Source organism: Crinia signifera, chromosome 3 (genome assembly GCF_055691185.1).
Source record: "Crinia signifera chromosome 3, ASM5569118v1, whole genome shotgun sequence".
Lineage (NCBI taxonomy): Eukaryota > Metazoa > Chordata > Amphibia > Anura > Myobatrachidae > Crinia > Crinia signifera.
The window spans coordinates 212,244,076-212,259,859 of record NC_139219.1 but is presented as its reverse complement, the minus strand read 5'-3'; the positions used below and the strand labels follow the sequence as shown (position 1 = coordinate 212,259,859).

At 42.0% G+C, this 15,784-nt stretch overlaps 1 protein-coding gene across 2 annotated transcripts in view; it reads right to left on the bottom strand.

Annotated features, from left to right (window-relative positions):
* Positions 1-15,784, bottom strand: part of CSMD1 (CUB and Sushi multiple domains 1) — a 1,658,539-nt gene that overhangs the window by 70,893 nt on the left and 1,571,862 nt on the right. For both annotated transcript variants that reach the window (XM_083177358.1, XM_083177357.1), the window contains exons 58-61: positions 11,491-11,667; positions 9,857-10,036; positions 7,720-7,893; positions 71-244 (exon numbers count right to left, since the gene is read on the bottom strand). In XM_083177358.1, coding sequence (XP_083033484.1) covers positions 71-244; positions 7,720-7,893; positions 9,857-10,036; positions 11,491-11,667 — 705 coding nt within the window. The remainder of the gene's footprint in view (positions 1-70; positions 245-7,719; positions 7,894-9,856; positions 10,037-11,490; positions 11,668-15,784) is intronic.

Sequence of the window (15,784 nt, the reverse complement as noted above, 5' to 3'; positions counted from 1 at the left end):
AATCTGGCTTTTTTCCCTGAAATATAAGACATAAGTTATTAAATATTTTAGAAACAAAAAGTGAACATACCGATACATGTTGGCTGAATACCACTCCAGGTGCCATCAGACTGGCAAATTCTTCTAGAAGACCCAACCAAAATAAAAGGTGGTCTGCACTGATAGGAAACTTCTGATTTATATGTGAAGCTTTTTCCATTAACACGCCCTTCAGCTGGAGTACCAGGATCTCCACAAAATACAGCTGAAATAAAGCAGATGTTTGACTTTAGTTTTTGTGCTGTAAGTTATCATATGAAATTTGTACTATAAGTACATACTGTATGTAATACATAGATGCCCTTAAACACAAACATGGTGAACCTTTCTGCTCTTAAGGGTAATTATGAAATCAAATATAAGAGTTTAATACTTAAAACAACAGAACTTGTCTACAGGAGGTTCTTTATGAATGATTAGGCTGTAGAGGGCGAGGGGGAAGTGGTGCATTGCTGTTTTATGAAAAAGGTGATATGTTATTAGTTACTTATGTGTTAGGTTTAACCAAAACATTTTTTTAAATTTTTGGATGCTTGATCAGATTAAAATTCAGTAGATAGTAACAATTTATGAGCAACTAATTATTATGGAATCTTTAAATATTTTGGAATACAGTTCAAGTATATTAAGGGGTGGTCATGTATCTATAGTACTTTTCAAATATTTTAAGGTTTCACTGCTTTGCTTAATGCAGAGCAAAGCCAAAAGAGAAAAGGATTCCTACAAGGGGCACATGGACTAGCTGATACTGCAATTTAGCATATAGTCTGCATATCTTATCTTCAAATCAGTGTCCCAAAACAACTGGTACAGATGGAGCATCTTTCATCTTTGGCCGGCGCTCCCCAGACCCCTTGCGCTGGCTAGCGCTGGCCAGAGAGACTGGGATGCACGTGCGTCTCACACGCACGCGCATCCCAGTCTCTCAACGGTGGCGATGCGGGTCCCTGCCTGTCTCCGCTTCAGGGAGATGGGCAGGGTTAGGGGGGATGGCGGGGTGGCGAGGGGCACCGTGGGAGGTGGCAGGGACCTGGAACAAGGTCCATTGCCACGGGGCGCGTGAGCTCCCCTGGTGGGAGCTGGCCGCTGGCGGGGCTGTTGATAGAAATGCCATCCCTGCAAAGTTAAGGCCGGCTCCATTTGTATAATAAAACATAACTTTTATTTTATAGTAAAATTTAAAACAAGTGAAGTATAAAAAAAAATATTTTACAGTGAAAACCAGTGCAAAAATTGTAATAATGTGTATTAAATAGTAATAATAAAATAGTTTGCTGTGTGTGATTATTTATAGAATACATAAATAAATAAATAGAATACATTTTTATGACTTAAATGTTAATAGTGTGGCAGTTGGATGTCACTTAACCTAAATGACTATGATATTGTGCTCATTATCCACAAATTGCAAAGCATACAGAGCAAAGCCTACAGAGCTCTTAGTTTCACAAAGGCCCCTATTCTGATTGATACGCTCCCCTGTGCTTACTCGCAGGGGATCAATTTTTTGCAACTGTGGATGTGCATGGTTAGTTATGTGCATTTGCAGCAGTTGGGTGTGAGCAGCCATTGCCAATAGATTATTCACCAGGCGTACGTTAACAACAGTGTGGGCATGGGGTGGTGGGCCGAGGGTTTCCCGATGGGAATGGCAAGTGTTTCATGGGCATTCTCATGGTAATTCCCCAAGGAAACACATGCGGGGGGTGGGTAGCTGATGTCAGCAGACGTGTCTCAGATCTTCGAGCGATGAAGAAATCATTGTATGGTCGCCGACAATTGAATGATTTCTCCTCTGCACCCATGGCTGTTATTGGATGTTTCAGCTAAACAACCATTCGCATCCATGCAGGGGATCGCAGCGTGCAATGGGGGCAGGCGGCCATGCAGGCAGCAGGAGGCAACTGGTGGACTCACAGCCTGGTGAAAATTCACAGCCTTGCGAGTCAACCAAAATAACCTCCAAAATAAAGTCTTACTTATCTTTTGAGTAAGAGCTTTTCTGCTGTGAACATCCATCCAGACATATGTCAGTTTCACAGTCTAAGCACAGTTAAGTACAGGAGGCATAATTGGCAGGTATTCTGTTTTATAGGATTTGTTGTTTCATATTCATGTAAAAGCTCTTGCTTGGAACTAGAGATGAACATAGATCCCTCTGTGTTGATTTTTATTCTAATTCGTCATCATGTTTTGGCAAAATTACCCTCAAGTGTTTTGCTGCAGATTAAGATTTTAAATTGGGTAAAAATGTATTTGTAAATTTTAAATTTAAATTAATTTTGTAAATGATAAATATTGATAAAAACAGCTAAAACCCTGTCATTAAGATTTAAATCCCAAAATGTGAATTTTAAATCCAAAATATGGATTATGGGCCATATTCTGATCCACACGCAATGCTTCAAAATTTGCAGTATTGCGTCTGGATAAAACACTGCCTGCCACTCGCACAGCCACCCGCCCGCCTTGCTCTGCCAATTCCGCCGCATGGCTGTGAATCAATGTTTTGCATAAACATCCAATCGCAACCTTGGATGCAGGGGACAAATAATTGGATGGTCACTGACCATTGGATAATTTGGAAGGTGCATGCAGAACTAAGACACTCTCTGGTGTCTTAGACTTGCGTGCTCCCTGTACAAGAACAGGGCAGGCAGCTGACATCTGCTGATGTCAGATGCCCACCTCCGGCACCCACGTCACTGCCTAATTTCCATGGAAACACCCAGTGTTTTCATGGGAACACCCATGAAACGCTGGGCGTTTCCATGAGTGCAGCCCGTCTCCGCCGCCCCACACCCGCAGTGCTAATTCACCTTGCCTGTTCGCACCCAGCATATGCTGGGTGCGAACAGGCACTCAGTTGTTACCAAGCTTGACCCTCAAGGCACTGTAACAGTCGAGATTTGGTGGATAACCATGATTATGCATAAATGGAGAAATAAAATTAACTGAAGTACTAATTAACTCATCATTGCTCAAGCATTGTTATCTTTAAAACCTGTCCTGTTAGGGTACAGAGGGTGGGTGGGGCACAAAGTGTCCCGTGAGAGCACCTGTAAATGGGTAGCCTTGCTAGAGCTGCGGTTTCATGGGTAAGGGAGTCAAGCCCAAACAAAAATTTGGAAAGAAAGGGATGTGAAACCGCGCTTATACCTACTAACATGCAACAGGTCAAGGTAAAAAATACATTTATTAAAAATACACTTTAAAATATGTCATGGAATAGCTGGTACTGACATTAGTAAAGATAAAAGATGGAGCCAAGATAGTCACCCAATTTTCCAAAGGTTAGAGTCTCAGTGTCCGTTCTTATAAAACGCTTCCTGGTAATAGCCCCATTAGATGTTTGCCGATGTTGGTAGGACAGTTAGGAGTGATGTTGATCTCCAACCTAGGGAGCACCAGATGGTGTAGGGCTCGACCTGGTTTGTTGGTGCTGGAAGCTGGTCCGGTCACAGTGGGGGACTGAGTCTGGGTTCCAATAGTGGGTGTCTAGGCTACACCACACCGACGTGTTTCGCTCTTAGGGCTTTTTTCATCACTCCTAACTGTCCTACCAACATCGGCAAACATCTAATGGGACTATTACCAGGAAGCGTTTTATAGGAACGGACACTGAGACTCTAACCTTTGGAAAATTGCGTGACTATCTTGGCTCCATCTTTTATCTTTACTAATGTCAGTACCAGCTATTCCATGACACATTTTAAAGTGTATTTTTAATAAATGTATTTTTACTGTTGCATGTTAGTAGGTATAAGCGCGGTTTCACATCCCTTTCTGTCCTGTTAGGGTGCCTTGAGGACTGAGTATGGGAACCTCTTCACTAACCAATGGTGGAGCCTACAACAAACATATTTATTTATTTTGAAATCAAATCAATTAATTTATGCATATGAACTACAAAACATGTGATTTCCAAAAACTGATTGCTCCAGAATTAATTTAGATGTATATTGGGTGTGAATTCTTAAACAATTACTGTTTTTTATTCATTTTAATGATGCCAATGATTGATCACTTGTTTTCTTATTTTACATTTCATAGAATGTTATGGTGCACAGGTAATATGATGCAATATCAACCTATATTAGCAGCATGATAAAATGTAAAAATGGAATGTAGAAACTTCAATATATATAAGTTTGCAATTTAAAATGAAAGCAAAAATATAATAACACCAATATTACCAATAAGTAGCTGTGAAAGCATACTGCCTGTAAAAAAAGGCATATGCTTCAGTGCTGTTTTTCATGTTTCTGATTTGTCTACTTGTCAGTGATTGCATATGGAACTTATTTACAACTGTAACAACACCTGGTGTGAGCATTGTCATGTAGATTTTCATTTTCACTTTTGTGCGTTCTTGAACAACTTGAAAAAATAATGTGTTTGGCAGCCAGAAAACCATATAAGATTCATTTAAATGTATATAATAGCCTGCAATGACAAATTTCCTCAAGTGTATAAATAAAATGTTTTAAGTTATAAACTGTTATATGTAAAAAACCTGTATATTCTCCTATTAGGATGTTCTTTTTTTAAAAGTTATAAGTACAAACTAGCAATTTAAATGATAGGTACTGGTACATTTATAATGGTACTTGTTTCCTATCTGGGCGCCCAGGTTTTCTACGTACGGCACCGTAATGAAATCGGATCGCATCGCATCGTACACATACACGATATTGAACGATGCGATGCGATGCGATCCGATTCGATTTCCCATAGGAAACAATGTGAAATGGCTCAATTTAGCCAAATTCTCATAGGAACAATAGTAAATGGGCCAAAAACACCCCTGAACATTGAAATGTCCCTCCAAAAGTAGTTTACGCCACCCCGCCATCAACGTGAACCCGAAGCGTGGCGAGCGCAGCGAGCCCGCGAGGGGCGGCGGTACGCGTCCTCCGACCTTTTCATGCCCTACTATCCACGTCGGCGTGGAGTGAGAATAGAATAGTGTGGCGAGCGCAGCGAGCCACCGAGCCCGAAGCGTGGCGAGCGGACGCGGATACCTTCACAGTTATACGCGTCCCCTCGCGGGCGACGCGGACACCTGGGAAGCCCGCGAAGGGACGCGTTTACCTGTGAAGGTATCCGCGTCCGCTCGCCACGCTTCGGGCTCGGTGGCTCGCTGCGCTCGCCACACTATTCTATTCTCACTCCACGCCGACGTGGATAGTAGGGCATGAAAAGGTCGGAAGACGCGTACCGCCGCCCCTCGCGGGCTCGCTGCGCTCGCCACGCTTCGGGTTCACGTTGATGGCGGGGTGGCGTCAACTACTTTTGGGGGGACATTTCAATGTTCAGGGGTGTTTTTGGCCCATTTACTATTGTTCCTATGATAATTTGGCTAAATTGAGCCATTTAACATTGTTTCCTATGGGAAATCGAATCGGATCGCATCGCATCGCATCGTTCAATATCGTGTATGTGTACGATGCGATGCGATCCGATTTCTCTACGGAGAATAGCATGGTGCGCAATTAACTTAGTGGGCGCCCAGATAGGAAACAAGTACCTTTATAATTGATGCAATTTGTGCGATGCAGACAGTCCTCACGGGTCCAAAAGGAGACCACATTGCATATCCTATACGCATTTTTTCAATACTTACCCCCCCCACCGTGAGCACTCCCGCAGCAGCACTGCGAGCAGCTTCGGGAAAAATGACATAGTAGCCATTTTCCGGGTGATTCCTGCATGCATATTAGATTTTGTGACATCTCTAGGGGCCACTAGTGACCTCAGTGCCCAGAGTCTACAGCATTGGGGGCACAGACAGATACTAAATAGGGGTCTCCTCCTCTCTAGAAGTGTCCCTGCTTATAAGAGAATTGTATGAGTGTAACAACTTTTTGTTACCAAATGAGTATTTAATCTGAACAACATTCATCATTACTGATTCATCTTTAATAGAAAATCTCGCAAATGGGCAAAACCATGTTGCACTGCAGGTAGGGTAGATGCAAGGAGAACTAAGGAAAGGCATCCGGATACTGCTCTGGGAACGTCGGCGTGGCATTATCTGCTTGGGATGCACAGCTGACTTCACATGACGTCAGCCATGCACCCTGTCTTCGTGGATCAGCGGTTGAAATAAAAATCAGTTCAGACTAACTTATTTCCAAAGGGGAGAAAAATCATCTGATACTCGGCGACCATCAAATTATTTCTGTCTGCTTCCGCCGAATGCAAGAGGATTTGCTCGAGTAGACGTCCCTTTGCATGCTATTGAGGGAATGTGTGCGGCAGTGAGTGTACACTGCCTAGCGAGGGCTGTGGATCATTTGGTCACCAGCAAGTTGTTAGACAGTAATTGGGTTGACATGCATTTAGGTCAACATGAGTCTAGGTCGACATCCAGGAAGGTCGACCTGAGTTGAGGTTCACATGGGTTAGGTCAACAGGGTCATAAGGTCGACAGGGTCTTTAGGTAGACAGGGTAAGGTTGACAGGGTCATCAGATTGACATGGGTAAGGTCGATAGTTCATTAGGTTGACATGGGTAAGGTCGACAGTGAAAAACAGTGGTCAACATTTTTTTACGGTTATGTCCTAGCAGATGGTAGGGCATGAAATATCGCCTGTCGGCACATGCTGTGTTGACATGGGCACTGAAATGTACCACAATGTCCCCTCGCATAGCTGCGCTCAGCACAGTATTTTATTCTCCCACCATGCCCTAGTGGATGGTAGAGCATGAAATACCACCTGTCGGCACATGTCGACTCAAAAAAAAAGTAAAAAAAAAAACATGTCGACCTAATGACCCTGTCGAACTAACCCATGTCGATCTAAAGTCTTGTTGACCTTACAGCATGTCGACCTAAAATCACACCGACCTAAAAATCATGTCGACCTAAACTCATGTCGACCTATCTGCATGTCGGCCTATTTGGATGTCGACCTAATGCTTGTCGACCTACTCTGTGGTGACCCAATGACCTCTAGCGAGTGGGTCTGAATCAGGCCCAGGGTTTGCTTCAGACATGATTTTGTTTTTGCCTTTCAGAACTGGTCGATTTTCCTCTCTTTATTGCTTCCTTGATAAATTATCAAGGAACCAATAAAATTAGAAAACACAATAATTTAATTGTAGGATGTTAGAAAATAAACCACTGATTCATGTACAAGTTGATAGTATGTAAACAAATCAGCAGGGCCAAATACAGTAAAACTAGGCAATATGTGTACCAAGCGAGATCACAGGCAACAGGACCTGGCAGGGGAGCTGGCATCAGCAAGTGCATACACACTTGTAAGTGTTGGCAGTGAACGAGCATGGCCCTTGCTAGTGATGTCTTTTTATGGCCCTACATGCATGCCCCTTGCTAATGATGTCTTCTGACGGCCCTGCATGGTTGGCCGATAGATGATGATGCTTATGATGCATGGGAGCACACATCGTGAGTGACCGTAGACAAAGTGCCCCATACTGTATGTTGGTCTGATACACCAGATCGGATGACCTATCTTCCAGTGTGTGTACCCATCTTAAGACACTTTGTACAACATATTTGTCTAGTTTAACTAAGTTTCTATAGAATAACTTCCCAGTTTGATAAACAAATGCTGCAATGGACTTTTATGGCACTGCATGAATCAGCAAGGTATCTACAATCATGCAATCATAAAAAAAGTTTTTTTATAAGTAAGTTTTAAACTTACGTAAACATTGAGGGATTTCCCCTCTCCACATTCCTCTTCCTTCACAAGATAAAACAGTAGGGCTAGAAAGTTGATAGCCTTCAATACATGTGTAACTGACACTTGAACCCCAGCTGTAGTCTGATCCCTCCAGTTTTCCATAAAGTACATGCGGCGGCTGACTGCAGTGTATGGCTGTTTTAAGATCAAGAAAACAAAAACAGGAATTTAGGAATTGTGCAAAGAAAACATTGTCAGAAGAGCTGTGAATAGACAGTACCTTTCTCAACATATAGCAGAGTTATCAATATAGTGGATATATCACAGCTTTCAAATACAAGATCTAAACTTTTTACTCATTATAACCAATATGGTAGAAAAAAAATACCAAAATGTATTTACAATAAAATTGCCATTTTTATTAATAATATAGACATCACTACTTTCCTGGATATACATTATTTAAGTCCAAATATGTTTAAACAATTACAGACAATAAACATGAAATTTGTTATAGAAATAGTAAAACATAAACAGAAAGTATTGACACAGTACAAAAAATAATTTATAGACCTAAAAACATAAAGTTACTGCCTGTATTTCACTGCATCCTCCATCTTTGGAAGTCTTGGGAATACATTTATCAAATAATTTTGACAAAATATGTGCATTTAGCCTTAAATTTGACATGCCATACTGTATAGCAACATTCCAATTTAGTAAATTACAAGTCATTAGGTATATTTATTTGCATTTCCAGAAATAGGCGAGGCTAATAAGTGAGTACTTGGATATTGACTTATGTTGTGGAAGTAGAATCAATGATTAATTCAGTTCCATTGTTTTGTTTGGAATGGGACCGTTGATGATACTGAAATCTCCCTCTCTTCTCACTAAAAATAGACATAGACTGAGTTGATCAGCTTCCCATCCTCCTGCATAACCTTACTTCCCACAATTTCACTATCTATTGATGGCAAAACTACTGTAACTCTTCCTTTCTCACCCAGGATGCTACCAAGAATTCTACTAATACCCTCATCCACTCAGTGGTCATCTCCAGATTGGATTATTGTGATATACTCGCATCTGGCCTCCTTTTCAAATGCCTCTCTTTACTACAATCTATCATCAATATTGCTGCCTGACTCATATTCCTCTACAAACATAAAGTACATTCAATTACAAAACCCTCACCCAATCCACTTCCATAAAAATATCTGACATTTTTTTACACACCCATCTTCTTTGCTCCACAAAAACATGCCACCTCTCCTGCCAACTGGTCACTTCCTCCCATTCTTACCTCAAAGACATTGGCCATGGTACTCCCTATCTTTGAAATTGTCTACCTTTCCCTAGCAGATGCTACACCTTTATGCAAAACTTTAAATGGTCTCTAAAGACCCACATCTTCATTAATCCCAGCCATATTTCATCCTAATCCTCTGTTACAGGCTTACTTCTCCCCCATCTGTCTCACTCCTATCTGTCTGCCTGCCTCTCCCCTTCAGAATGTACGATCTCATGAGTAGGGTACTCTTCCCTTATTTGCCTTTCCCTCTCTTAGGGGCAGTTGTATTAAGCCTGGAGAAGAGCTAAACTGGAGATAAAGTGGAGATATGGTAAAAGGATATAAAGCACCAGCCAATTAACTGTGTTTGAAAATTACAGTTGGGAGTTGATTGGCTGGTGCTTTATCTCCTTTTACCTATCTCCACTTATCTCCAGTTTAGCTCTTCTCCAGGCTTAGTACATCTGCCCCATTGACTAGTTTATACTGGATACTCCCTTCAATGGCATTTAACCCTTATTTTCTGCAACTCTAATGATCTTTTAAGTGTTCTATCCCCAGATCCAAAAATGTTTATATACTATGTACTTGTACTACTTTGTACTTTTTTGCTTTGCTCATTTGATTATGTATTTTGTTTGGTACTGCAGAATCCTCGTGGAACCATATAAACGTCAATAATAATAATAATTGATGTTTTTATCTATTCGTTCTCTTAAGCCAAGAAAAGGGTAGTAAGTATAATATATATATTGCCTCCAAAAACCTTATAGGGAATAACTTACTACTACTACTATGCAACATAAATTGTCTAAGAAAATGTATGGAGTATTACAGACACATCCAAAGTATTTATATACAAACCTTTACATGTAGGTTTCGTCTGGTTCCAGGTGCCATCTTTGCCACACATTAAAGATCCTGCAGTGGGAGGGTCTTTCCAATAACCTGGAGTACATTGGTAGTTCACAGTCTTGTTAAATGTAAAATCTTTTCCTATTTGAAGACCATTAGCAATAGACCTTGGATCTTCACAAGTTATCACTAGTATGAAGAGAAAGCAGAAAATGTTTACCATACAGTATTTAAGTATAAAGAATCGGTGTTTAATGATGTTAATTGAACTATTTTTGATAATTTAATGAATATATGTAATTTGGGAACATACATCATATATCTGCTGCTACAATATCTGCTGCAATGGAGAACTTCATCCAGCATGTAGAAGACATACAGTATGTATCTGTTTCAGAATGGTCTAGCTGCATCCCCAAGTGGTTTGAATTTAATTCAGCTTTGCATAAACTCCTTTGTTAAATACTTTGAAGAAATTTAATATTCACATTGTTTGTAAATATAATATTATTGTGCATTTGGAAATTTATTGCACACTTAATATGTGTGTGTTTCTGAAGGGAATTCATTTTTAAAAAAACCTTATGTTAATTATATTATGGCCCTTATTCTTGTCCCTTCCCATCTCCCATGCGTTCGCACGGTGGACCGATGTTGGGCGTATACGCAGGTGCATTTCTGCTCCTGTGCATATGCTGGGTGCATGCGGCCATGGCAAACAGACTGTTCGCTGGGTGCATGCACCCAAGACAGCAGGTGGGGGGCGTGGGGCAGTGCCGTATAGTCATGCCCATGGGAAAGTCCACCGTTTTATGGGCATTCCCATGAAAATGCTGGGCTATCCTATGGTAATCGGCCGTGGCGTGGGTGCTGGAGGTGGGCAGCTGATATCATCAGATGTCAGCTGCCGCCCACTTATTGCCAAATGTCCATGCATATCTAAGATTACCTGAGAGTAACCTTAGATGTGCGTGGACCTTCCACATCATTTGATGGTTAGCGATCCTCAAATGATGTGGGTGTTCCCCCACAGTCTGCGAATGGATGCTTATGTTAAACATACATTCACAGCCAGTGTGAGCGTATAAGCCATGCAAAGTGGAGTGGGCATACTGACATTCGGCGGGCAGCATCTGGTGGACTCGCAAGGCTGCAAATTCGCAGCCTTGCGAGTCCACCAGAATACTCCCCTATGTCATCATTAATGAGGGGTTCAAAGACAGTGTTCCTGGTTGAACTGATCTTATATAGTTCAAATCTAAGCCCTGCATTTTACATATACATCTTTTGCTGCAATTATGCCCATTTCTATATGAATCTCTAAGTGATAAATTATTATGCATTGCTGCACTATATAATTACATAAGCCTGATATTTTTTATAATGTTTTAATCTTTAATAATTTTTTTAACATTGTCCACAATGAAGTGAAAAGAACTGAGATTTAGGGACATTTTTAATAGTGTAGCAGAAAACAAAAGTTTACTAAGCAAACACAAATAAGAAAAAGGTAGCCATGCTAATTGGAGGCCAGAAAAGAAAGAAAAAAGTAGAGAAAAAAGAAAATCAATATTCATTTGTGCATAAATACAACACTGCCCAACACTCCTCTAATCTGTTGTGACAGTGATTTGGTTATTGACCTGAGCAATCTGGAGCACTTCCAGTCCAGGTTCCATTGGCAGTGCAATGTCGAGTAGTTAACCCTGATGTTTTGTAACCTTCCCAGCAGGCATAGATGACAGAGCTGGAAAAAAGTATCCCGTCACTGAAAATGATCATGCCATTGGCTGGAGTTCCAGGATTTCCACAGGATACCGCTGTCAGAAAGATGGAGCTAAAATCAACATACATATATAAAAGTGACAAGTGACATTAATGCAAGTGCATTGATGTTAAACTGTAGAGATAAATGTGTAGGTTTATGTCTGTCTCACCAGCCATTGCAATGGTGAAAATTAATGGCTTATTTGAGGCATTTTTGTTTTAAGAAAATTAGTAATATAATATTTGATTTAAGGGAAAGATTTTGTCGAATGAAAGGACTGTCCTAAAAAAAATTGCATATGTCAGCCCCAGTGGCGTAATTATATAATTTGCGCCCCCCTGCCGCACTTTTTTCGGCAGCCCCCTCTCCCTCCCCTCCCCTGCCCATACATGACAGAGTGCCCGGCTGCATCTGCGGTCACTGTCCCGTCCAGTCTCTCCCGGTGCCGGCTCCTGCTGATAATGAAAAGTGACTCTTAGAAAATGGCTGCCAAAACTGTCTGCAATTTGGGGGCAGCCATTTTCTAAGTGTCAGTTTTTATTATCAGCAGGAGCCGGCACCGGGAGCGAGTGACGGGACAGTGACCGCAGATGCGGCCGGGCAGAGTAGACAGCAGCGCAGCAGGTAACTATAGCCCCGCAGCCCCCCCCGGCGCCCATAGTTACTCTGCGCCTCCCCGCCACGGCGGGGGCTGCGGAGGCATAGTTACGCCACTGGTCAGCCCTATGCAAACCACACATGTCTGTATACTATATACATCTCTTCGGTACAGTCTTGCATAGATTTCCTTAAATTAAACTCTAATTTAACAGTATGACTTAAACTGATTTATCATCTTTTCAAATATATCAAAGTAATGGAAAGCTCATTGGTGTAAATCATTTAGTAAGGGTATGGCAACAGAATTACAGGTTATGTAAAAATGTGTTCATGTGTCAAGATCTATAAGATTGTAAGTTTGCAGCAGGGCCATCCTACCGCAATTTCTGTCTGTTTCAGTTGCAGAGATGCATACAGTTCTATATATGGGCAGTTATGCATAAATTCTGTGATCGCAAGGTGGGAGCAATTATGGCTGGCAAAACTCGGCATCACCCTGTAAGCTTTCTTTATTCTAGAATATGTAAGCATACAGTAATGACCAATTTGCGAGCTGCGCGTAACCTCTCTGTGTGAAATTATTACTGTTGCAGACAATCAGCAGCAAATAATGAGTTTGTTATAAAATAAAGTGAGTAGCTACATATTTATTACAGGCATTCATACTCTAAAAAAAGTTTTCAGTGTATTTATAAATGTACTACCTTATACAGTAATTGAAAATGTACTAATATTGCAATTGCTTTTGAGTCCTTTTGGTCTTGATGTAAGTATTTACTACGCTAGTTAGTGTAGTGTATCTATTGTTGAATCAAATCGCTCTGTACATGTCAATTATAGTCAGTGCACATTTACACCTATATAGATTGGCATGATTCAGCCACTTATGCTAGCCTGTAAAAGCAATTAATATAGGGAAGGGATTTTAAAGTAGGTTTAGTAATGTAATAAATATTACTTGAAGGCTGCCATGGACAGTTGCAAATAGCCAACAAAAGGCTGATGGTGCTTTCATTGTAGTTGGGGCATAGACTCTGTATGTGTATATGTAAGCACAATTCGTTTTTATCATCTATGAGCAGCACAGTTGGTGTTCTAGCATTACTGTCTCACAGCACTGAGGTATTTGGTTCAAATACCACAATGGTTCTAACCATGTGGATTTTCTCGCATGCGTTTCCTTCTACAATCCAAAAATATACTGGTAGGTTAATTGGATACTAACAAGAATAATTCATAGTGTATGACTTGTATGTGACAAATAAAAAAATTGATTTTATTTTGATTTAGTGCTTATGTATGTGTGCATGTGATAGATTAAATACAGGGCTTAAAGAGGTCATGCAGAGGTGGGGTAACTAATTTTTCTATGCTATCTAATTACCCCCCCCCCCCCCCCCATTAGGCAGAGACAGGGCCAATGTTAGCTTTCTTAGCATTCCCATGCAAACTAGTATGCTTTTCTGTAAGAATTACTGTGCAGGGCCAATGTTCCACCCCATTCCCCCTCACTTTAACCCCTGGTTATATATGTTGCCTCCTCGACGTCTGGACTAAGAATGAATTCTAGCCAATCAGGGGCCGCCTAGTGGCCAATCAGGAGCCAGTAAAGTCGGCTCCTGATTGGCTAGAATTCATTCTTAGTCCAGACGTCGAGGAGGCAACATCTCTCCAGCTCTGAAAGTCCCGACAGCCGGCAGCGTAAACAAAGAAGAAGACAGAAGACAGAAGAGAGAGAATAAAGTCCTGGAAAAGAAGAGATAAGACAGAAGACCATCCATGGAGGACCTGGTGAGTAGCATTTACTTCCACAGGTCCGACATGGATTTTCTTCAGACAGGACGCCGACCTCGGAGCCGCCGACCCGGAGCCGCCGACACTGGAGCCGCCGACACCGGAGCCAGCGACATACCGACGGGATCAAGATAGGTAAGTATCAGTGTGTTTGTGATGTGTGTATTAAACTTTTATTTCAAATGTGTGTCAGTGTGTTTTGTGCACTATTTTTTTAACTGTGGAACTACAAGTGCCAGCGGGCCCTTTAATGCCCAGCAGGCAGGGACTTGTGGTTCTCCAAGTCCCAGCTTGCTGGGGAGGCTTGCTGGCACTTGTAGTGCCACAGTAAAAAACAATAGTTTTATCTTTTTTTTTACACCATAATCAGCCCGATGCCCACCGCCCAGGGGCTTCAGCCTGGTCAGGTAAGTCCTGGAGGGGGGGACCCCACTCCCCAGGGCCCCTGGCCAGGCTGACTGGTCGGTAGGGATGAATGCTTTGGCCGGGGGGACTTGCATAAAAAGTCTCCCCCCGGCTGTGGCATTACCCTGCTGGCTGGTTTTGCCTGGGGCTGGTTCTTAAAATACGGGGGACCCCTAGTCATTTTGTCCCCCGTATTTTGGGAACCAGCCCCAGAGCAGGAGCCTGGGGCTGGTTGTTAAAAAATCAGGGAACCCCTATTTGTCGGGTTCCCTGATTTTTAATTACCGGCTCCAGGCTCCGTCAGCCTGGTGCTGGTTTCGGCTGTGGGGGGGACCCCATGCCGTTTTTTTTATTTTTTATTTTATTTTTCTATTTTTTTACACTGAAGCCTGCACGGATCTGACTGATCCATGCAGGCTTAAAGCAAATACGACAGGGAAAGCAAGGTGTATTTTCCTGTCGTATTTGCGTGGGTGTTTCACACCACTTAGCAGCCGTATTATCAGTACGGCTGCTTAGTAAATCAGGAATCCCCATTCTTTTGAATGGTGATTTCTGTCGTATCCTATCGATGGTGTAGGACATTCGTATTTGTAAATACAAATACGGATGTTCCATCTTTAGGAATACGAATTTGTTGTATTTTTGGGATTGTAAATCCCGAAAATACAAATTCGTAAAAAAAAGGTGTATTTCTGCCTACGAATACACCTTTTTTCTACGAATCCATTTTGGTAAATGTCCCCCATAATGTGGACAGAGACAGAGGCCCTCCTTCTGGTTGACTTGCAAAGCTGAGGATTTTGCAGCTTTATGAGACAACCAAATGGCGCCTGCCACACGCACAACCGCCCGCCTCCCGCCTCGCACACCGAGTTTCCCTGCATGCTTGCATAAACATCCATTCACAGCTTGCATGCAGGGTCGAGATAATTTAATGGTCGCCGACCATCGAATGAATTCTACAATGCTCACAAGTCTATCACTCTCTGGTGACTCAGGTTTGCGGTGCCCTTGTAAAGGAAGAGGGCGGGCAGCTGACATCCGGTGACATCAGCTGCCTGCCCCCTGCACCCGCATCACGGCCACATTACCATGGGAACACCCAGTGTTTTCATAGGAACACCCATGAAATTCTGGACATTCCCATGGGCGCTACCCTTGGCCACCACCTCGTGACCATTCCCACACTGCTATGTGTGAACGGGCTAGCGATTAATAAATTCACTGCGCCCGCTTTATGTGCATGTGCAGTTGCACAACAATACTCCCCCGCAGGGGATTGAACCAATATACATAAGGGCTAGAGTGTGATACAATCACACACACACTAGGAGAGCATCTATATAAACACTTTCCAATTCTTTACA